Raw genomic sequence first — 24,613 nt, 5'->3', positions numbered from 1 at the left:
TTAATTTTATCCGCCATGACATGATTGCATAATTATTGTAGCTTAAAAACTGGGTGAATCTTAGCACAATGTGTAAAGTCACTTTCCAGATAATCATCACTGAAGTTGGACTGTTCTTTTACAGGAAAGCAGTTATAGATGAATGACCATGTGAAACTGCTTTGGATATGGTTTTTTCCTGCTGTACCCCCAGTTGTGTAATGCACCTTGCATTGTGCAAGGAAAACATTGCCATTGAGAGAGACCAGAACAACCAGCCCCAGCTTCCTGCCTTCTTACATATAATCTGCCGTAAACTTCCTCTTCCTTAGTGTCACTGTTGCCCACAAAGAACTCAGCAGGAAGGAGAAGGGAGACAAAGCTAGAATTAGTTGGCTCTGCCTGTCACTGGCTTTGGTGCCACCTACTGTTGGCCTCCTGCCTTACCCCCTCCCTGTCCTTGCTCCCTTTTGTGGGCATAGGACTCAGACTCTTGGCTCAGTTATTCCCCAAGGCTTTATTACACAAGTCACTACATGGCCTAAACATACAGGTTACACAGTTCAGTGCTTCAAAGCAGAGATGTAACATACACAACTAGGCACAAGGAAAGTTGTCTCAGCACCCTTTGCCCTCTTTTTGAAGATCAGGGAGGACACGGCCATTTGTATTGTTCAGATCCAAACCAATGGGACAAGCAAGCGGGCACTCCTGCAAGTAGGTTGGGTCTGCTCACACTGGTGCACCCAATGGCGCATCCTTGGAGACAGCCTCAGAGCCTGCCCAGCCGGCTCATTATCTGTTGTTGTTTTTTTAAATGATATTTATTAAGAGTTTCAAGAGTACAAAAAAGAGAAGGAAAAAAAGAAGAAAAAATACATAATGACCAATACAACAACACAACAACAACAAAAAGAAAAATACAAATCCCATATTACATATCTTTGTCTTTCATTTGCTTATTTCCCTGACCTCCTCACACCTCCCTTTTTGTGTTCTAGCTTAATTAGTTATTTCAGCAAATTCTTTCCATCTTTCTCAATTTTTATTGAATAATTTATCTTGGAGGATGGAGGATGGATGGCGGCTAACAGATTGAGGTTGAATCCTGACAAGACAGAAGTACTGTTTTGGGGGGACAGGAGGCAGGCAGGTGTGGAGGATTCCCTGGTCCTGAATGGGGTAACTGTGCCCCTGAAGGACCAGGTGCGCAGCCTGGGAGTCATTTTGGACTCACAGCTGTCCATGGAGGCACAGGTCAAATCTGTGTCCAGGGCAGCTGTTTACCAGCTCCATCTGGTACGTAGGCTGAGACCCTATCTGCCTGCGGACTGTCTTGCCAGAGTGGTGCATGCTCTGGTTATCTCCCACTTAGACTACTGCAATGCACTCTACGTGGGGCTACCTTTGAAGGTGACTCGGAAACTACAATTAATCCAGAATGCGGCAGCTAGACTGGTGACTGGGGGTGGCCGCCGAGACCATATAACACCGGTCTTGAAAGACCTACATTGGCTCCCAGCATGTTTCCGAGCACAATTAAAAGTGTTGGTGCTGACCTTTAAAGCCCTAAACGGCCTCGGTCCAGTATACCTGAAGGAGCGTCTCCACCCTCATCATTCTGCCCAGACGCTGAGGTCCAGCGCCGAGGGCCTTCTGGCGGTTCCCTCATTGCGAGAAGCAAAGCTACAGGGAACCAGGCAAAGGGCCTTCTCGGTAGTGGCGCCTGCCCTGTGGAACGCCCTTCCAGCAGATGTCAAAGCGATAAACAACTACCTGACATTCAGAAGACATCTTAAGGCAGCCCTGTTCAGGGAAGTTTTTAACATGTGATATTTTACTGTATTTTTGGTTTCTATGGAAGCCGCCCAGAGTGGCTGGGGAGGCCCAGCCAGATGGGCGGGGTATAAATAATAAATTATTATTATTATTATTATTATTATTATTATTATTATTATTATTATTAACAGTCTAACCTATTAATTAACTCAGCAAATCCTTTCCATCTTTCACCATATTCTGTTATTCAATTTGCCTTAATTTGTTTAACCTTATCTTACCGTAAAATACCTTAAAACTTAAAACTTAATACTTATTTATACATAACTCTTTATATCATTTCTACTAAAGCCAGGTAGTTTCATTCCAACATTTCCCCTAATATTCATTAATTTTACACTAATTCCCAAAATAAAAATTTTTCTTTATATACTTTCTTCCAATTTTCATCCAACGTCCCTTCTTCCTGGTCTCGGGTTATGTCAGTCCTTACTGTCCATTCCATCTAGTCCATCAACCTGGTAATCTTATGTCCGAGGCTCTTAAATCTCTTCCATGCCCCTTCTGCAGATCTTCTTCTTCTTGTTTATACTTGCACTTTTCCTTGTCTTTTGTTGGTCTCTTTCTTAATTTCTTTCCTTTCTCATTGAGGAGTAGGTCTCTGGGGGATTCCAGCCGATAGTTATCTCCATCTCCCCTCATCAGACCAGCCCATTCCCCACAGTCCCACTCCCCGCAGTCATCAATGTAATCCAAAAAATAATTAACAGCATATTTCAAAGTCCCTCCAAAGTTAAGAGCCTCCTCAGCTCCAGACTCCCCCTGGCCCACTCCAAATTCAATCTTCAAAAACAGCGGCTTATGCTCCTGCAGGGCCTTGGATCTCTCCATTTGTATTACTTGAGGTGCAACCGCCACCTCCTCCATTATCATCTGCCCTTGCACTTGCCCAGTCGAATCAGTTTCCTGAGTTGGTCCCTGTATGATTTCTGTGTCAGTATTCCCTGTTTGTCCGCATTTACTGACTACAACAGTCATCAAATCCAACTTCTCATTCATCAGATCCATCTTCTCATGCAACTGCTCCAGCAAAGCATTTGTCTTACAAAAAGCAAGCACCAAGACTTCCTCCCAACACATTTTTATTCATGGTCAGAAGACTGGTCCCACGATCTTAATCTCGCAGCTGTAAAGTCCCCTAGTAGACTGCAGCAACAATTTAACAAGCTCCCTCTAGAGGAGACAATTTCTATTTGTGTCCATCTTTTTAAAGCATATCCAACAAAGGAAAGTTACTTTCATTTTTCAAATATTTTGTTTCTTTAGGATGCAAAAGGCAACATTAGAATCAGTTTGTTTCTCTTTTTTAGCTATCTGTCAAAATGTTCCATTCACAGTCAATGAACGTCTCCGACAATTTCTGTCTCTGACACCCCGTTCCCAGGTTTGAGACGGTGGAAACTTATTTTTCTTTTACTCCCTCTCCTGCAGGCTTGAACAGTCAAAATTCCCCCCCCCCCTTTTCTCCTGTTTCCAAGGGGGTTTTAGTGGTTATAAATGAAGGAAATTTCGACCTTTACAAACAACTTTACAAGCTATTAGCTTAGAAGGTTTTTGCTTCAGTCTATTTACAAAAAGCGGAAGGTGGACTTCCTGTTTTAAACCTTCCCGCTTCGGTGCCAAATTAGGGTGTTTCTTGATCCAATTTTCCATTTCTACTCACGGGTACTTGTTTAGAGTCCAATTGTCCACAGGAAAAAGTCAGCGCTCTCCGGCAATGGCTATGCGGCTTCCCTCCGTGAAAGTAGCAATCAGTTTGCAGCACTGCGCCGCTCACCCCACTTCGCTCCGGAGCCCCAAAATGGGGTTCCCCGCGAGTAGGGGAGGCGCTCCTGGTGCCCTGCCGAACCCCACGTTCCCAGGCTTCCTCCACCTGGGATTTCTAGCGGGTCCCCACCTTCGCCACGGCGGGAAGACCCAGTTTCCACGGAGCCAGTTCCTCCAGTCGGAGGAACTCCGCCATTCGCCGATGGCGCTAACCTGGAAGTCCCGGCTCATTATCTGATCAAGGTTCAGGAGCCTCCTCAGTTACTGGTATCACAGGAACATCATAGCATTAAGCTGAATTCCACAGTCCCAAAGCATGCTTGTTTCCGTGCAGTCTTCTGGAATCACCAGCTCACTTAGGAGAAAAAAGTCCAATCAGTTTTGCCTTTAATACTGCCATAAAACTAAGCCTTGAAATAGGAGATTAGTCTTGAGGGAGAAAAAACTCAGCACCATACAGAGACCCTGCTGTATTATGACAAACCAACCTTATTAGTGGAAGAGTCGGTACAGTAATATGTCTTCATCAGAAATGGATTCTGTAAGACGCTGCTGCAAACCCAGTGGAAGTTGGGAATATGGCTCCATCTCCAACTTTATTCTGCGAGAAGCATGACCTTCTGGGGCTTATTTGGAAGTGGCTCACACTGGCAGGAGCAGGACAGCGGCTGGTTCAGTCTCCCCCTCCTCTGCTGGAACATCCAGTCCCGGCAGGTGGGGGTGCATCCTGGAAGATTTCTGTGCCCTTCCTTGCATTGAGCTCAGCACTCTCATCCCATTCTTCCTCCTCCTCCCCTTCTGACCAGTCCTGCTCAAAAAAATCTCCACGGAGCTCATGACACTACCAGTCCCAACTGACACCAGTTTACAGATCTAAACACTCAGAAAGTGAGGCTACGTATTAGTAACCAATGTTTTGCATTGAACTTCTCCTGTTGGTAGCGGGGGGTGGGGTGGAGGGCTTCTCTATGGTACAGATTCCCCCACTCAGTTTAGAAGCCTGATCTTCCAGAGTTCGAAATCAGGTGTGAGCAGGGTAAATCTGAGTGATTTGCAGAAGATTAGCAAATAATTAGGTTGGTGGAAAAGAATTCTTGAGGGGAAACCAGGTGTGGATTTTTATGTGAAAAAGACTTGTCTAGCTCGTTGCTGGTACTGTTCGGAAATACCTGAGCTGAACGTATGCTCTGAGGCATCCTGTTCCTGAATCCTTAATGTACTCCTACCTGGCTGGCCCACTATTGGGCGACCTTGGGATGTGTGTGTGTGTGTGTGTGTGTGTGTGTGTGTGTGTGTTTAAAGCAAAGCTTATCTCAGAAGTCTGAAGTCTGCTCACCCCTGTACAAAATTTCACTGGATTGCTACAGGATCTCAGCCCCTAACATGTGGAGGGCAACAAAGCCAAAGAGATTGAAGTGACAGAGGGGGCAGAATCAGAATGTCACCATCCTCTCCCTCCTTTGGAATTGTATGAAAGGAAACACCTGAATAAGGGGGGGGGAGGGATGGAGGAAGGACGGAAGGAAGGAAGGAAGGAGAGAGAGACAGAGAGGAAGGCTGAAAGGGTCTTGTGATACAGGGCCTCCCTCTCTAAGGACGGGGTGAGGAAGCTGTGGCTCCAACTCCCATTATCCTCACCCCCCACTGGCTGGGGCTGATGGGGGGTCCAACAAATTCCCCCTGCCTGCTCTACAGACATGCTGCACTTGCTGTTGGCCTCCAGCTATGCTCTTCTTCTGCTCAGGTGGTGGTGCCAGTGGCGTAGCTAGCCGCTCAGTTGCCCAGGGTGGTGTGCATGCCCTGCTCCTGGGGGTGGGGCAAGCTGGGGCAGGGCGCGCCATGGCACCTCCAAGGAATCTTGGGAAGAATGCTCTTGTGCTCGAATCCTGCTTGCAGGTTTCACATGGAGGCATCTTGCTGGCCACTGTGAGAACAGGATGCTGGACTAGATGGGCCATTGGCCTGATCCAGCAGGCTTCTCTTGCCTTCTTAACATAAGAGCAGAAAGGCAGCCAGACTGGGGGAAAGAGAAAGGTAGAAGTCTACAAAGACTGGAATGAAACACAAAAAGTTACCTGCCCCAAAGGAGGGAGGATGGAAGATGTTTGCCTTTGTTTCATTGTGACCTACAATCATAGCTGTCTTCACTGGAGACTCAACCACAAACTCTGTGGTTGTCTCTGTGACTGCAAGGCAGCTAGTAAGTTAGTACTTTTTGAAAAAGACCTCAAGGCTTAGGTAGTTATGGGATGGCCAATAAGGTAGCCCTTGAGTCAATGTTCAATGACTACCAACCCTAAAACGGTCCAGAAATAGAGAGGAAAACCTCCGCTTCAGGAGTGACTCATGAAACTATTGAAAAATGCCATTTTATTTACAGATGCAGAAGAGCACAGCATGTCCCTAGAGCAGGGGTGGGGAACCTGTGGCTCTCCAGATATTGTTGGACTCCAACTCCCATCAGTCCCAGCCATCAGGGGTTGAGGATAATGGGAACTGGAGCCACTGGTTTCTCACCTCTGCCCTGGAGAAGGGTGCCCTGTACCACAAAACCCTTTCAGTCTCCCCTTCCCTCTCCCCTTACTCTGGCCCTTCCATTCATGCAATTTCAAAGGAGGGAGAGGGTGGGGCTTTCATTTGCAATTGAAATAAAATAAACATCAGCATAAAAGTCTTAGGTTTTGGGGAAGCAGGTTTGTTGCACAAGACTATAATTTCATGACATGAACTTGCAGGAATGTGATTGATTTTCACCTGCTGTCCAGCCTTGTTCTTGTGGTAATTGCCTTCTGATTGTGGAACATCAAGAATCTTCTGGAGCAGCAGAGAGAGAGGTCTGCTCCCTCAGGTGTCATCAGGGTAGAGCTGCCTTGAAGAAGGAAGAAGCAGCAGGTCTCCAAAAAGCTAAACAGTTTGGAAATCTGCAGAAGAGCAAACTTCCCCAGTTAGAGAAAAGAAGATCCCCTGATGTTCCATAATCAGAACAGAACATAATCAGAACCTTAAGAACAGGGCTGGACAGCAGGGGGCATTCAATCACAAAACAGCAAATTCATTTTATGAAATTATAGTTGATTAAGATGTCTATTTAAAAAAATCTCAGATTTTTGTGCTGATGCTTTTTTCTTTTCTTTTCTATTTACTATTACTAATGAACAAAAACAATGAAAAACCTCAGAAGGATTTGAAATTACTTTAGGGGCAGCAGCGGCAGCAGCAACAACAACAACAAAACAACCTAAAACTCCAAATAAATCTGTTACCTTCACTATATATTCCATCAATATGGGTAATGATAGATATTTGCAGATCCCTAATTTATGTGGTCTAGGGGATAAAGACAATGTTCCAAGAGAGAGCAGGTTCTGTCAGTAAGCCTGAGTAACTTAATGGGAAAAGTTAAGGTCAAAGAGGTTGCATCCATTTGAGATTCCCCTAATAACACAGAGAGGATTAGGTGAGGTGCATTAATATCTGAGGTGATACAATGGTCAAAACTTTCTGAACAGAGGGCTTCATTGAGTATCAAGCGTTAGTCACATATAAAAGTGCTTTTCCATTGCATATTAATGTGTGTAAAAAAAAGAATAATAACATAAACCCTGTAAGGTTACTTCCCTAATGGCTTGGAGTCCCTCCCCCATTGTTTTAAGAATCATTAGTAGTGCTGTGTACACACCATGCATTTAAAACACCCTCTTTGAAGACTTCCTCTAAAAACCGTAGTTATCCCTCATTTACAACTACAGTTCCCAGCACCCTTAAGAAACTACAGTTCCCAGGATTCTTGTAGGGTGTGTGCTTTAAATGGATGGTATATGTGCAGCCTAAATATATGTTCAGGGACTGTCTTGGAACTGATATTTGTAAGCTACTCTGAGAGCCTTTTCGGCTAAAAATACAATAAATAAATCAAGCAAGCTACTTCTTTGCTGTACAAGTTTAGGTTGCAAACGTGAAGTGACTTGGTCAAATGCTTCCTCTTAAAAAAACGATCCCTGCAGAGAGAAAACTGGCATGCCAGGAAGAAACCTAGGCCACACCTGTATTCCTACAGGCCTGATTTTCGCCCACATTTCAAAGTGGTACAGCCCACCCATGACTGCACCACCTTCTTCTTCTTCTGGATCTTTAAATCAGCCTCTAAAGCTGTCTCAAATGGGTCCTCAAGGTGTAAATCTCCTGCGTAAAGATTGGACTGATCCAGCAGGATCTTTTTCGGTTTTTTGTGTATTCATGGTTATTTGTGCTTATTAGGGTTTAAGAGCAGTTCTGTGCTTTCAATGTTGTTTGCACCAGCAGACGCTTCTAGATGGAAATACTGCTTTGCAGTGTTTTTCTCTTTTTTTAGAACAAAATGGTGCCAGTACTCACCATGAAGTTGTAAGTTCCACACTTAGGGGAGGGGAGGTGCCGGTATGTATTTTCTTTTCTGCTTATTCAATTAGCCTCTCTCTATTCTGTCACAGTCACCCTCTTTATGCACCCCATTTCTGTCTCCCCCCCCCCACATATCTGCAGCCACTCCTCTGTTACACCTTCTTATCAACTGCCCTGGGAACAACTGCCTTGAGTTCTAAAGTCTGACTAGCAACCATTTTACCAAGTGACTGAAACCCCGTTTTGGACTCGGCCTCAAGTTTATGTGCATAACAGCACAATCCTGTGCATGTCTGCTCTGAAGTAAAGCACATATGTCTCATTGGGTAGGGTTACCAGATGTTCCCAGGGACAGTCCTCAGATTTGGAAATCTGTCCGCGGGAAACGTGGCAGCGGCAGCCTCAGCAGCCCAGAGCCAGCCTGGTAGTGCAGTTGGCTCTGGCTGGCTTCAGGAGCTGCTCACTGTCATGGTGCAGGAAAAATGGTGGGCGCCACGGCAGCGAGCAGTGAGCAGCTCCTGAAGCCAGCTAGAGCCAACTGCACTACCAGGCTGGCCTCTCCTGGGCAACGGTCGCCCGCCCGCCCATGAACCTCCTCTGATCTGTCAAAACAAAGCTCGGGAGTCACGGGTGGGTGATGCGCCGTTGCCCAGTTTTTTTAAAAAAAAAACCTGTGCATTTATGTTTCACGGAGTGGGAAAGAAGGGCTTTGCACCTTTATACGATATGCATGTGTGCTTGGGCCCAGGGTCTTTTGCCTCACCATCCCCACGATTGACTCCCTGTTGCTACTCAGCTTCAAAAAAAAAAAGTGTCCCCGGATTCATTGAAAAAAATCTGGTAACCATACCATTGGGACACAGGCCCAGATGGGCGGGTTCTCACACACTGGGCAGAGACCAGGTGGGGAGGGTGCTCTTCACCCTCCGTGCCCTGTCCTTGCCTGGCAGCGGCAGCAGCAAGGACTGGGTGAGCACGCTCCATCCCTGCTTGCGGTGTGTGTGCACACCTGCCTCTGGTGCCTGTGGACAGTGCTACGCCCCTGCCAAGATTGCCTACACAGACTGGCAGCTAGCTTTTCTCCAGGGTCTTGGGCAGAGAGAGAGGTCTATCTGCTTCCTGAACCTTTCCTTTTAGCTAGGGAGGCCAGAGACTGGGAACTTCTGCAATCAAAGCAGATCCTCTGTTCTCTGCACTGTGCTCCTTCTCCAGGAAGTTGTGCTGCACAGACCCTTCTGAAATGAATGGGAGCTGTAGGGGGGGGCAGAGACAACCCCCCCCCAGCCTGGTGAATCATGCCCCTTGTCAACTAGTGGGAAGGGAGGGGGCCACCTGGATTTTCTTCCTTAGGCACTAAAGGAAGCTCCACATCTTTCCACAACTTTATGTCCTTGAGGGGGCACAACCAAGACTTTTCTCTTTTGCTGGGGAAACTGCAGTTCTCCACAGCACCTACCAAGGGATTATTATTCCCTTGATTTAATTGAATGCCTTGTTGACAGCATACAGAACCATCAGGAACAGGTCCAATTAGATTTGACACCCTCCATTAAACCTCACAGAGTCATAGAACCTGTCACTCCTTTCTGTTTCCATTTCAATAGATTCCCACCCACAGCATTGCAAATGCACCTGGGCGGCACTTTTGACTGATGTGCAACAGCTGTGGCAAAACGCTGCAACAAAAAACAGGCCAGCAGTTTGTTTCATTCCAGGCCAGGATGATCATTGCCTGCGCTGCACTCCACCATAAGGCTCTATGTCAGCTGATGTAAGTATCGGCAGGGACCTGAGCTAAGAACCTCCTTGGCTAAATTCTGCTGAGGCCAAAATTCATTGAGGCTTCCTCTGCCTACCATTACCTCTGCCTTTTGTTATTCCTGGCTCTGTCTACTTTTTGCAGACCTGTTTTCCAAGAACAGCCCCAGATTTACAGAAGCCATCCCAGTTTCTGATTTGATCCCAGATTTTCCTTAGGTTGTCCCTATTTTCATTAGAGAAATGTTGGAGGGCATGAAGTTATGCGCCATCTGAAGGCAGCCCTGTATGGGGAATTTTTAAAATGTTTCAAATTTTACTATGTTTTTATATATGTTGGAAGCTGCTTAGATTGGCTGGGGCAACCCAGTCAGATGGGTGGGGCATAAATAATAAAATTATTATTATTATTATTATTATTATTATTATTATTATTATTATTATTATTATTATTGAAAATGATCTCTCCATTTTCATTGGTGAAATGTTGGAGGGTATGCTTTCTGTTGCTCTGACCTCTGCCCCGAGAGCCCCCAATAGTGACCACCAGCAACCCATGCCTGATATCTAAAAGGATCAGGTGGGCAAGACCTGAAATTAGGGATGTCAGAGAATTCTGATGAAAACAGAAACCAGAGTGGAAAGTGCTGGTGTTCCCATGGCTCTGTCTCCACAGGCAGAGGCAATGATGCTTCTGGATACCAGTTGCTGGAAACCACAGGAGAGGAGGGAGAGCTTGTGCCAACTGGTCCTGCTTGCCAGTTTTCTGGCCACTGAGAACAAGAAGCTAGGCTAGATGCAGGATTGGCCTGATCCAGGAGGTTCTTCTTATGTTCAGGTTCATCCTACATCCAGAACAGAAATCAGTCCAGTGAGTATTCACTGTTGCTGCTTTCAGTCTACAAATAATACACGACTGATTGAGTCATTTGCACCGTGTTTCCTTTGCACTGAAATGAATGGAACAGAATAATGCAATTACAATTGTGCTGCAGCAGCCAGCAAGTAGTTTTTTGGCAGAAGAGGAACTACAGTGGAATGCAACAAACACAGGGCAGAACAGGAAATGGTGCCTAAGATCCTACTTGAGATTCTTGATCAGCACCCTCCTCCCCAGGTTCCCATTTAAAGTTTAAAAAGGCCAAAGGGTACAGCCGACTTGATGCATAGTTCAGTCCTAAGTCCATTAATCACATGGCTTTTAGTCAACTGACTGATCACATTTGCATAAGATAAAAGCGATAATTATAAGGGGGAAAATGTCCACTTCATTTAAATGTCACAGCAGGTATAATCTTAAAAGGGTCACTTCCCTCTTCTGAGATTGGCTATGTAAATTCTACAAGTTTGTGTGTGTTTGTGTGTGTGTGTGTGTGCGCACACACACACATATACACACACACACACACACACACAATGTGACCATTCAGGGGACCTTTTCAGCCAATCCAAATAGTTTAAAAGCTTTATTTAAAAATAATAATAATATTAAGTTTTCCATTTTAATAATCCAATAAAAACCACATTAAAACATTCCAAATTACAATACAATAAAAAAGCCAGATATAGGTGGCAAATTATATATCTTTGGGTGACCCATGCTCTGAATTTCGCGAAGTGCTGATCATCTTAATTAGTCAATAAACCATTCTGATGTTAATCCTTCATTTTGTTTTCATTTATTTTTGCAACCAGTGGTCAGTTCAACTTTCGCCTTCGTAGTTCTGTGTGAAATATTTTTCCCTGTTGTAATCCACACTCCAGCAATTCCATTTTCAGTTTCTGCTCTCAGGAGCCATAATATGCCACATCCCAAACAAAGAGACGCCATTAGCCCCAGGCAGACATCCAGAATTCCCCTCTGTAATCTTGCTCCATCTCCCAGGATGCTGGTACCTCTACAAAAACACAATAACTCCAGTCCAGAATTCTTTCCATCCTTCCGCTGAGTGTAGCTGCCAAAATCTTCACCCAGTCAGTATTATATTTAAGCCATAATGGCAGCAGAATGCTCTTTGAAGCCCGCTTGCATATTTCAAACAGTTGCCCTTCGGGGGAGGTTTACCAGGTAAAACTGCAAGTACAAATATATCAAAAGAGAATAATAAAGGCTCACCTCCCCCTGGGGCTATACAATTAATCCCATCAGTTAATTTAGCAAGTGGGCCAGTCCTTTGTGCTGTCTTGCTTCTCAGCGAAGCTACTTTTGTTTTCTGCTCACAGGGATAATTTTAACTGCATCACAGTCCATCATTAGTCCCGGGCAGATATCCAGAATTCTCTTCTTTGGTCTCCTACCAACTTCTAATGAGATGGTACCTCTGCACTAACACATTAGCTCCAATCAGGAATTCCTTTCATCTTTTCGTTAATGGTCATTACCAGAATCATTGTCAAAATTTTGCACAGTCCATTAAGCTTAGCGTCCACTCATGTATTTCTAACAGTTGTTCTTTAGTTGCGACAAAAGTCTTTTCTCCAGATCAAATCCTTCTCAGTGGCTGGTTAAATTAGCAAGTTATTTTATCTCCACTAGTTCAGAGCATGCCTGTTAATTAAATCTGAATATTTATCTTAAAAAACAGGTGTCCTCTGCTCATGGCGTCGGCTTTGGAGTGTTGCTGAGATGCTCGGTGCATTGCGCCCAGTGCCCCCTGCCCCCCGCATTCCTTCAGAACAGGCAGCAGGTATCAGAGCCCAGGCCCTGAGGGGTTTGGGGAGGATAATTACTCCCATATTATCCTCATTGTTCGCACAAAAGGGCTCTGCTGTTATGGGCACAGCCATTCGCCATGGCAGCCAAACAGGAAGTTAAAAGCATAAAAGTTACATCCTTAGAGCAGTTCACATATGGAATATTTATTGCCTTCCTATTGTGACCTCACTTTTTATAAGTTTTCCTTCCATTTTTCTCCTTTATGATGTCGACCGTCCTTAGATCTGCATGCTAAAGAAGGCTCCATTCCCTTTGAAATGGGAAAATTGAGTGACAGGCTTTAAAGGGGGCTTTTGGAATCAACCATTGGATTGGTTTGGGGTCCTCATTAGCAGACTATTAACAGTGGAGAAAGAGAGGGAGACTTAAGGGGGCATCTATAGTTTAAGAGATCCCTGGCAAATAACCAAAAGGGATCATCATCAGCTTTTTTCAGAAATAGAGGGGAAAGCAGGAGGTTGCACAAGATGTTGCGTGTTTTTGTTATGTCTGCTCATTTACAGCTTGAACAGGAAGATCGCCCTGATACGTATGTGACTGGTTCCTTCAGAGGTAAAGCAATAATGCAATTCCACTTGCCTTTGAACAATTGTATTCTTGTCAAGGTTATAAGTAAGTCATGTTACCATGGGACGTCTGAATATTGTGTTAGCTGCAGAATTCAGCTTGCTAAGAAGCTTGATTACTTGCAACAAAGATTCTAGACCTTAGGACTGCAAACACAGGGCCAGCCCACCCACGAGGCAAGGTGAAGTGACTGCCTCTGGCAGCAAGATTCACCAGGGCAGAAGATCCTGATGTCAATCTTTCTTCGCTCTTTGTTCCCTCCCCTCCTGGCAGGGAGGGAGGTGCCATTTTGGGATCCAGCTCAGGTGTCAAAATGTATTGGGCTGGCCTTGTGCAAACATGTACTGGAAAGTGTGGGGAAACAGCCAGATAGAATCCCAGCACCCAGAGGAACAGCTGGGTGACATCTGGGTGGTAAAAGGTTTGAGGAGAGATTGTTCAAATGTGCTGTTTGCATAATACAGGGTTTTTTTAAAAAACAACAACAACAACAACAAACCAGCTCTTCTTGTCACACATCTGGAGTGTGGGAAGGGGCCACATCTCAGTGGCAGAGCCCATGCTTTGAAAGCAGTTGGTCTCAGACTCAGTCCCTGGCACCCCCCATTTTAAAAAGCTCCAGTATCAGGTGAAAGGAACAGCCACTGTCAATCCATGTGGACAACCCTGAACTAGATGAACTGATGGTCTGGCAGCTTTGTGTTTCATCAAACCTGGGCCCTCCAGGTGTCCAAACTACAACTTGCTGACTGGGACTGATGGGAGTTGTAGTCCTAAACACCTGGAGGACAACAGGTTGATGAAGGCTGATGCAAAAGGTAAAAAGGTAAAGGACCCCAGACAGTTAAGTCCCGTCAAAGGCGACTATGGGGTTGTGGCGCTCATCTCGCTTTCAGGCCAAGTGTCCACAGACAGCTTTCCGGGTCATGTGGCCAGCAGGACTAAACTGCTTCTGGTGCAACAGAACACTGTGATGGAAACCAGAGCACACGGAAACACCATTTACCTTCCTGCCACAGCAGTACCTATTTATCTACTTGCACTGGCGTGCTTTCAAACAGCTAGGTTGGGAGGAGCTGGGACAGAGCAATGGGAGCTCACTCCGTTACAGGAATTCAAACCGCCAACCTTCCAATCGGCCACAGCACCACCAGCATCCCTGTGTGGAGGAACTTAGGAGCAAAAATGTCATTTTCATGTTTAAAACACAGATTACATTCATATCTGATTATTGCTGATTTACATGCAAGTGAACTCCCTCTCCCTTGAGCTAGTCAAACTTCTAGATCTCATTTGCAATCCTGCTAGTCCTGTAAAAGGAAGTTTAAAGAGCATAAGGAAAGCACTGCTTTAAAAATAAATTATGAACCAATGATGGCCGCAGCGACAGAAGATTTTAAACAATAGTCCCAGATTGATCTTTCATGGTTAGGTTAAGAAGCGGTATTAAAAATGACTATAATTTCTAGGATGCTTTTTCTACTTGTCATTATAAAGAATGACAAAGGGCTATTATTGAACTGGCAAGAACTACTTTCAAACTTTGTGTGGAATAATAATAAAAAAGCCAGCGTTTCCATGGCAACCTTTGAAAAAAGCTCTGATGGAGGAGTGAAGTTTCCCAATATGGTAGATTATCGTCATATAAAACTACATATCTAAAGGTAATAGCCCATGAACTGAAGGACACAAAGGTAACACCATGGTACAAGTGTCTAAAGCAGTGTCCAAATTCTGCTAGCAGTTATTCTGAGGTATAGGAAAAAAGAGAGAAGAGGCCAATAAATGTTTGATTATTGATTGATTCATTGCCATTCATATCCCACCTTTTCCCATATCCCACACAAATTGCTCTATTGCCAAAGTTGGCATGCGGGTTCCCGAGGTGGCAGAGGCTGCCTTTCTTGATGCTTGGACACAGGGCACTATTTTGAAACAAGGTGGTGGACAAAATGTTACTTTGGCATTACTTTGCTAAATTTCTCACAAACTGCCCTGTCCATTAAAAAAAACCCCATTTTTTAAAGAAGGTTTTAGCTGATACTGGAAGCTAGAGACCCAGAAGCAGCTCTTTCTCTGTGCTGGACCCAAAGCTGATCTTTGGGATTCTTGCTGCTCAGAGAGGCTGGGGTGTGCACAACACTACATTTTTACAAAGTTCCGGGTCTTGTTTGCATTATTGTGAGTTGGAATCCTCATTGGGTATAACTTTGTTTCCATCCTGGGGTCTGCCAAACACTAGGACAGAATGGGCAGTCTTCAACCAACACAAGGACTTCCGCTTTTGCAACAAGACTCATCTGCCCCAAATCTGCTCCTGCTCCCTAAAACAGGTTTAGGGGGGACCCAGAAGAGAAAACCAGGAGGAAATCCCATGGTGCTAGTGGAAATCCGTGTACTGAGTGGACTTGTTATTCAGAGCTACTCTGAATGCAACCCAATGCGGCCAGAGGCCAGTCGGCTCCCTGGGAATGGATGTGGTTTCTCTCAAAAGAACACAGGGATGATCCATGGACATGGCTGTTTGTCAGGTGTACTGAGCAAGGAGACCTATGCTAGTCATATTCATTGACAGAGTGTCCCCCCCCCCTTTAGATATTCACAGGGACACCAGAGTTGTGCAGAAGGAACAGAATCCCGTCTGGAATGAGGTAAACTCTTTAATCCTGTTGATGGCCTCAGTCACTTGTCTGTGGCCACACCCAGACCATCCATTTAAAGTGCTTTAAACCGTCACAGTTTTGCCAAAGAATTCTGGGAGCTGTAGTTTCTTAAGGGTGCGGAGAGTTCTGAGGGCACCCCTGTTTCCCCTCACAGAACTGCCGCTCTCTGTGTGGTTTACCACTCAATCTTTCTTCAAAAAGAACTCCTGGAATTGTAGCTCTATGAGAGGAATAGGGGTCTCCTAACAGCTACTTTCCATGATGCTTCTGAGGAAGCCAGGACTGCACATCCCTCAACTCCTTGAAGGTAAAAACCAGGATGCCATCTTCCCAGACACCATCTGCTTGTTCCTTCTCACAAGAGAACAGCGACCATTAGGGGCGTTGTGCCAAAAAAACACGTGTTTTGGGGTGCTGCGCAAGATCGCAGCCCTGAAAAAAGTGCTTTTTCGGATGGAATCACGGCACAAAATCACAGCACCCAAAATGGCTGCCATTCTCTTGCAAAACAAAAGGGGATATCCCAGTTTTTCTCACTTGCAGGGGATGGGCACTTTATTTATTTATTTATTTATTTGCAAATTAATTTTTTATTGATTTTCAGTAAACATACATACATTCATAAATTACACAGATATAGGTTGCATATTTAACTTAGGCTCTATCATGCCTCTGAGTTCCCTCCATTTCTTTGGTAAGTATCAAATAAAATTCTAATGTGGCGTACTTTATATAGCATATTATCAACTACACGCTGTAAGAGTTATTCCAACCCTACCAGTGTCTTCAAAGATTTACAATTGTTTCTTATATACATCAAATATTTACTCCAATTTTCTTGAAACTTCTGCTCGTCCTGATCTCTTAATTTTCCTGATAGTCTGGCCAGCTCTGCGTAGTCCATCATTTTAACCTGCCAGTCCATTATATTCGGTATTATGTCTGTTTTCCAATTCTGAGCTAACATATTTCTGGCTGCTGTCATGGCATATAGAAAGAGGTTTTTATCTTTTTTTTTCAATTTCCTTTCCAATCAATCCCAGTAGAAAAGCTTCAGGTCTTTTTGGGAAAGTATATTTAAAGATTTTTTTAAGTTCGTTATAGATTAATTCCCAAAAGCCCTTCACTTTACTACAGGTCCACCACATATGGTAGAGGTCACCCTCCAGCTCTCCAACACTTCCAACATTTCTTATTTTTTGTTCTATACATCCTTGCTAGCTTTACCGGCGTTAGATGCCATCTGTAGATCATTTTCCACAAATTCTCCTTTAAGGCAGTGCAAGCCGTAAATTTCATGTTTACATTCCATAGTTCTTGCCACGCATCAAAATCGATATTATGGCCAAAATCAATAGCCCATTTAACCATGGCTTCCTTTATCTCTTCGTCTTTCGTATACCAATCCAATAATAAATCGTATGTTTTTGATAGTACTTTATTTTTACCTTCTAGAATATCGATATTGAATTTGCATTTCATAGCACTTTAAATGTATGGTGTAAACACGAGCAGACTGGCAGGAAGACTGCCTGGGAGGCCATGTGCCCTACCCTGCGAAAGGACACATTTGAAGGACTGCCGGCTGCCCTGTTTAAAGCTAAAAAACCATTAATGGCTGCCTTAAAAATGGTAGCACTTCCTGAAATTTAATTCCTGTTTTTGATAACACCAAAGATAGAGTGTCACCAAAGATATTAAAAGATTGGCAGTACAGATTTATAAAATGTGTTTGGAATGGGGGGTGGGGACCAAGAGTTGCTTAAAAAATGAAGCATAGTTAAAAACAATGTGGTCTGTTTTTCCCATCCATAAAACTACATTATGAAGCAGCGATGCAGATCTGCGTCCCTCTTCTTTTGTGCAACGTGCAAGTGGGCATCCCAAAGACTGCTTGTCCGACCAGCATGGTGGTCTCCCTCACTCATAAGGGAAAGCAGTTGAACCTTTGGGTGAGCCCTCTCCCACCACCCAGGAGCAAGTGATTGTCCCTCTAAGACCACCTGATTCCCTAGGCCAGAGGGATGTTGGTTTGTTGTTCAAGCATCCTAGCAGTAAGCACAGAACCTAGATTCAGGGAGTTTTTGATCCAGGCCCCCTGGCACCTGACCATAGACAAGCAGACCTTCTAGAAAAGAGGTTTTTATTTATTCATTCATTTATATTTAACAAAATAGATACTGCAAGCTGCTTGATTGTAGTAAAACTCTTAACTGATTTACTCAGAATATTAAAAGGAACAATAAAAACAGTTGAAAATGCTTAAAGCTATTAAAACCTAATAAACAATAAAAGAAAATGTTTGGATAGACTTGCCTAAACAAAGATGTTTGAAGCAGCCACAAAGAGGAGGCAAGAAATTCTGAAGTGTGAGTGGTGCCACACTAAAAGATCACAAAATTAAGGAATGAATATTTTGTGGCACATGTGACAGGGACAGTTCCACAGATCGCAACTGTTGGGTGGTTGTTCCTGTTTACATGCTTCAGAGATCAGATGCATCTACCCAGCACTTTGGGATTAAACTTCTAGAGACCCCAAGGAGCAAGAATGACTAATCTAGGAACTCGTATCAAAAAAAAAATTTAACAAGACAACTCCCAAGGGAAAAACAGAAATAAAATATGTTTTTGCTCAGGCCCAGTATCAGCAACCAAAATAATCAAGCATTTGCTAAGGACCCAGTATTATCATGATTATGATTATGATTATAATTCAGAAGGATTCATCACCAGCCAGTTCCAACCCAGCCAACCTGTCAGTTTACGCAGCACGGCACTTTTCCTGCTCACCTCATTCCACCCCACCCCCTTAAACAAAGAGGTTCTTTAGAGGATAGCCACAGTAGCAGCAACACCAAGTTGGGCACTACATTTTGCAGGCAGACACCACATTTCCAATACAAACTGAGCAATGACTCAGCTCCCATTCAAAACTGGCACATCGTGCAGGAGCCAGGACCACCCACCCAGGACCATCTTGTCCAGGGCAAGGTGAGTGACTAGCACCATCAGCCGCTGACTGCTTTTCTTGCTTTCCCTACAGACCCTGGTGTGGTATTTGGATGGAGAGTTGTTGGACAGCGACCCTTTTGTGACTGTCCACCTCCGAGAGTGGAGCACTAAAGCTGTTGACAGGTGAGCCACCAGAAGAAAGCCAGAATGGAGCATCTGGGGGTCAGGGACCATTCTTGCTTTGCATACACCGTTGAAGGACCCGTTTGCAATGCTATTCTCTAGCTAAGTCATGTGCACAGAAATGCATGTTCTCGGGTAAAGTATGCATAGTAATGTATATATTAGGGATATAACAAAAAAAATGCATTATACCACGAGAAATTGTTTTGCAAAATTGGGCATATGAGGCAGAATTGCATACAAGCCCGGCCTTGGCTGGGGAGGGCGGGGTATAAATAAAAAATTATTATTATTATTATTATTATTATTATTATTATTATTATTAGGTATTAGGAAAACGCTGCACTAAAATTCTGATGGAACTTTCACAAGGAAAACAAAGCCAAACCACGAATAGATGTGGAAATGTGCAAAGCTGAACTTAAGAGTGGGAAAAGGAGAAACTGAGAGAACCTGAAATTGGTACTAATTCATCCATCCCTAGTGGAGGCTCCCCAGGTGATTTAGAACCCTGGAAGATCAGAGTCCTAAACTGTGCAGAGAGGTTCCAGAGTGCAGGAGGGGGTGATGAGGGAGGATGGACCTTTGAACATTTGCGCGCACACACCCCAATGTTAGTTTTACACATCAATAGACTTCCTGATCACTGTAATCCATGCACTGGTAACTCTGAGGCTAGATTACTGTAAAGCGTTGTATGTGGGGCTGCCCTTGGGCCTCATTCAGAAGCTCCAGGTAGTGCAGAATACTGTGGCCAGAGCACTGGTGGGAGCTTTTTGTTGAAAACATGTGGCACCACTGTTAAAACAGCTGCATGAGCTGCCCGTCTAATACTGAGCCACATTCAGTCTTCTTGTATTAATTTACAAAGCCCTGAACATCTTAGGTTCAGGATACCACAGGGATTGCCTGAACCCTTGTATCCCACCACAATCATCTGCAGGAACATCTCTGACCATTCCCAGAGTTGGTGGGGCTCAACAACAGGAAACAGGTCCTTTAGTGTCATAAACTCCTACTATTAAAAATTTTTCTCCTTGTGATTGAATTTCGATTGCCACAAATCTTCCTTGGTCATCTTTAAAAACGAATTTCGGTGATAGGCTCTCTTTTGCATAAATAACAACTCCTCTCTTTTTAACCTTATCCGATGAAATAAACTCTTGACCCAATCTTTTGTTAATCAATACTTTCCTGTGTAGCCTTATCACATGTGTTTCCTGTAAGCAAATTAAGTCCAATTGTTCCTTTTTTAATAAATGAAAAACTTTCCTCCTCTTCTCCGGGGAGTTAAATCCATGGATATTCCAACTTAATAATTGCAGAGACATGGTGTATTTTTTTTTTTTTTTTTTAAATTTATTTACGGCTATTAGCCCATAAAATATGTACAAACATAAAAACACAGGGACATAAAAACAGATATATCCGACAACAGAAGGTGAACACCACGATGCAAGGGTGGGTCATTGAGCAGAGCCAAGTGACGGCTTGGGGCCAGGAGAGCTCCAAGGGATGGATCACAGAAAAGGAAAACTAAAGACGAACTCCGACATGCACTCTCAACATAACAGTCCAATTAGTTTTGATGTTGTTGTTGTTTTTTGGTGGTTTTTGGGTGTGAGATAACCGCATTCAGAAATCTCGCCACCTGCAGAGTTACAGAAGGATCTGTATCCTGCAAAAGCAGTGCGGCGTGTGACTCAACAGGCCTGCCAACCAAGCGCAGTAAAGCAGGACCCAGGAATTTAGCCCTGGCTATGCTATGTAGGGGACAGTTGAACATTATATGTGAAAGAGATTCAACAGTTTCCCCGTCACACACGCACAGCGGAGACACCAAACCATTGGAAAATCTGTGGTTCAGCAGGTTTGATGGAAAGACATTGAACCTTGCACGAATAAATGCACGTCGGTGTGGTACTGATGAAAGAGATGACATGTATGATGGAAGGCCAAGTGGTGGGGTTATTCCGTGATACCTGGGGGAGCAGACACCCCCACCCCTGGCGAGGTTGTGTTGATTTTCAATGTCTGCTAATCTTTGCTCAATAAGGCTTTTGGCTGAGCGTAAGTTCATCTTTAAGGAGTCTGCTGGGGAAATTCCGATGCTCAGAAGTTTGGCATGGATTTTTCCTACCCACGGATTGACAAAGACGTCCCGCCAGAGGCACTGAAAAAGGTAATGGTCGGGAAGCCTATGCCAGCTGGACAGCCAATAGCCCAAGACTCGCTTCCAGATGACAGTCTCCAATGATGCAATCCTTAACTCCAGACGTATGGCTGCATTGCTCACACACATGGGGAGTTTCAGAAGGCGACGGAGAAACTGATTCTGCAATGTCCCCAGTGATGTTAAATTGGACCCTGGGGCCCAGAGTGGGGCAGCATAACAGAGGGTGGAAACCACTTTTGCGTGGTATACCTTCAATGCAGAAGGGATGTGAGAGGCTCCGTCGGCCGCAAGAAATTGGAGTAGAGTATAAAGTATTGTTTTCCCTTTGTTTAGTAAATACTGTGGTGTATTTATTTTACTTTCCTCCAACTGCTCCCAATAATTCCTCTTGTTCTGACGGTGGTATCACTTTTTCTAACTTGTCCAATCCCGAAGGTGGTGGTACAATGTCCAGTACTCTTGGTCTTAAAGCTCTTAGCTCTTCTACAACTTCTTTTTGCAGGTCTTCTTCGTGTTCTCTCAAGAATTTTTCTTTATCTTCCACTGATCTTATTTTAAACTTTTTCCCTTTAAAGGTAAAGGATAGGCCTTGGGGGAATTCCCACCTAAAAATGATTCTATTTCCTCTCAACAGGGCCACCAAATCTCCGTAATTAGACCTAAGGTCAATAATAATATTGCAATAGAATATCTCTTCCAACTTTTCCAAATCCCCCTTCAACAAAATAGGCAACAGTTTCAAGTCCAAAGAAGCCCTTTAACAAATATCTCCCCTGCAGAGCTAGCTGTCAAAAAGTTACATTGTTCATAAATAGTGCGACTCTCAGTACAACAGTTCTAACGAACCTGGCAATCCGTTCCCAGGGATTAAGTAGTGGTCTTTATTCCCTTTTCTCTCCTTCTTGTCTTTTTTTTTTGCAGGCAAATAAATTACTTTCCTCTCTTCCCTCCCCTCTCCTGCAATTCGGGGAGGGAATTCTTTTGCTTTGACGTTCGGATTTAAAACTTTAAACGCAACTCTCCAGGTCTTTGCTTAAACAGTCTTTGCTTTGATCTATATACAGAAAGCGGAAGGCGGACTTCCTGTTTACACCTTCCCGCTTCAGTGCCAAATTAGTCCCTTTTTTCCCTTTAATCCCAATCTTTAAAACTTCACCTACTCACGGGTAGTTGTTTAATAACCGAATTGTCACAGGAAAAAGGTCAGCGCTCTCCAGCAACAGCTGCGCGGCTTCACTCCACAGAAAGAGCAATCGACTCTCAGCACCGCGCCGATCTCCCCATTACGCTCCGGACCCCCTTGCAGGGTTCCCTCGTGATTTGGGGGGGCGCTAAAGGTGCCCGCCGAGTCCCACGGTCACAGGCTTCACCCGCCTGTGATTTTCGAAAGGGTCCCCGCTTCGCCGTAGCAGCAAGACCCAGTTTCCGTGGAGCTTCTCCCTCCAGACTAGAGGGAATCCGCCATTGCCAATGGCACCGCCTCCAGAAGTCCGCCAGGCACTTCTGTCTTCCACTGTCTCCCGCAGTTTGGTCAGACTCATGTTTGTAGCTTCGAGAACACTGTCCAACCATCTCGTCCTCTGCCGTCCCCTTCTCCTTGTGCCCTCAATCTTTCCCAACATCAGGGTCTTTTCCAGGGAGCCTTCTCTTCTCATGAGGTGGCCAAAGTATTGGAGCCTCAGCTTCACGATCTGTCCTTCCAGTGAGCACTCAGGGCTGATTTCCTTAAGAATGGATACGTTTGATCTTCTTGCAGTCCATGGGACTCTCAAGAGTCTCCTCCAGCACCATAATTCAAATAAATAATTAAATTATTTATAATTTAATTATAAATAAATAAATTATTTAAATAATTTAAATAAATAAATTATTATTATTATTATTATTATTATTATTATTATTATTATTATTATTATTATTTAATTAACAGCTGACTCTAGCATCTTCTTGACATTGCCAGGGGAACCTGGCATGTCACAGCCATTTACGTGTTACAAAATATTTGCATCTTTGTGGAAGGATGTGGATTTTGGTGGGCTGGGAGGTCTGACTCCTGTCTGCTTCCTCCTGACCCAACTTTGCCCAACGTGGAACCTTCCAGATGATTTGGACTACAACTCACATCAGCCGCAGGCAGCATAGGCAGCATAGATGCTGTGGGGTTGTAGTCCAAAACATCTGGGGGGCACCATGTTGGGAAGGGGGTCTCCTTCTAACACACTGCTAACTTTTGCACTGGCTTTGAAGCTCTTTGACGACTTCCCCTTATATCTCCTACTCTAGGAATTTTGGCTTTGCTAGCATAGCCCTAGGAGCTGCTTCTGAAAGACCCAGAACTTTGATCAACATCAAGAACCTGGCACTGAGGGATGACAATCTGAAACCAACTGGGGTATGCCAGGAAAGGGGAGTCTGTGTGTGAATGATGAGGGGATCTGGGTGTCCATCTGAGTGGTAGTGAGAGGCAGTGGGCCCAGGACAAGATTACATTGAGTTCCCTCTAGATCAGCCTTCCTCAACCTTCTGCCCTCTAGATGTTCCGTACTCCAGCACCTATCATCCCTGAATCAGCTATGTTGACAAGGGCTGATAGGAATTGGCTGCACATCTGGAAGACACCAAATAGGAAAATACTGCTCTAGATTCCTTGATTATGAACTATGCTGATGTGGGTTGCCTCCCCTCTCGGGTTCCCTGCTGTGGTGTTGCTTTTCCATAATTATTTGGAAGTAGAATTAACAGGGTGCTTTTAAATAGCCTTAGAAGGGACCTTTGCTGAAGTGGACTTATTTAGAAGTTTGTAAACACTGGTCATGAAGAAGGACATGGCACTGAAAGATAGCATTAGATTGTCCAGCAATGCTCTTCCCATAACTTAAATCTTCCTATAATATTTACTCACAAGTCTATTCAGCGACAGTCGATTCCATGTTGATTTAAAATGTCCTCTTTGTAGGCCCAACTTTTTAATTGAACAGAAATGATTAAAAAGGCCGGAAAGTGCAAAATGGAAGATTTATTTAAAGGCACGGGAGTCCCAAGACACCTCAGTAGCATTTTGCCAGTCTATACAGCACAGGACAGTGCTGCAATTTCTTATTATTGCACACACACAAAAACCATAAATTGGGTCTATAAAGGTAGGATAATGTCAGGGAACTGCCATCGGAACTAGAGGAGGAGGAGGCGAGGCTCCACAGCGATGCTGGAGAGGGGCCAAGCAGGGAGAGAGGCAGGTCTCCTGTTGGGGAAGAAAATCAGCGCAACACCAGGGATAGAGGGGGGCCAATGGGGGAAGCAGAGAGCAGGCTCCGGGACTCTTCACTGGACACCAGCGGGGAGAGCACAGGTCCTCCGCTACCCACGCCCTCCCTGCGCAGAAGACTTCCGCGCAGGGAGAGTAGGAGGAGACTGGGCGTCAAACAACTTTTATGTTGGAAAAGGTTTAAGAAACGCCCACTGACGGATTCTGCCAGCGACTGAACAGCCACGGAGTGGATGGCTGTCCAGCGAGAAATGGTTTAACCTAGCCCAGAGCGGCGGCAACTTACGCACAAGCAACCCCTAAAGCCATCACAGATAATAATAATAATAATAATAATAATAATAATAATAATAATAATTTATTATT

General features: G+C 44.4%; 1 protein-coding gene across 1 annotated transcript in view; it reads left to right on the top strand.

Moving 5' to 3' along the window:
- Window positions 1-24,613, top strand: part of FER1L5 (fer-1 like family member 5) — a gene marked incomplete at both ends in the record, with an annotated part of 103,232 nt that overhangs the window by 4,662 nt on the left and 73,957 nt on the right. The window contains 3 exons of the mRNA XM_083625824.1: window positions 15,602-15,657; window positions 18,715-18,806; window positions 23,266-23,374. Coding sequence (XP_083481950.1) covers window positions 15,602-15,657; window positions 18,715-18,806; window positions 23,266-23,374 — 257 coding nt within the window. The remainder of the gene's footprint in view (window positions 1-15,601; window positions 15,658-18,714; window positions 18,807-23,265; window positions 23,375-24,613) is intronic.

This window comes from Podarcis filfolensis (genome assembly GCF_964270895.1).
Source record: "Podarcis filfolensis genome assembly, chromosome: 8".
In the NCBI taxonomy this organism is placed as follows: Eukaryota; Metazoa; Chordata; class Lepidosauria; order Squamata; family Lacertidae; genus Podarcis; species Podarcis filfolensis.
This window is presented reverse-complemented; position numbering and strand designations above follow the sequence as displayed.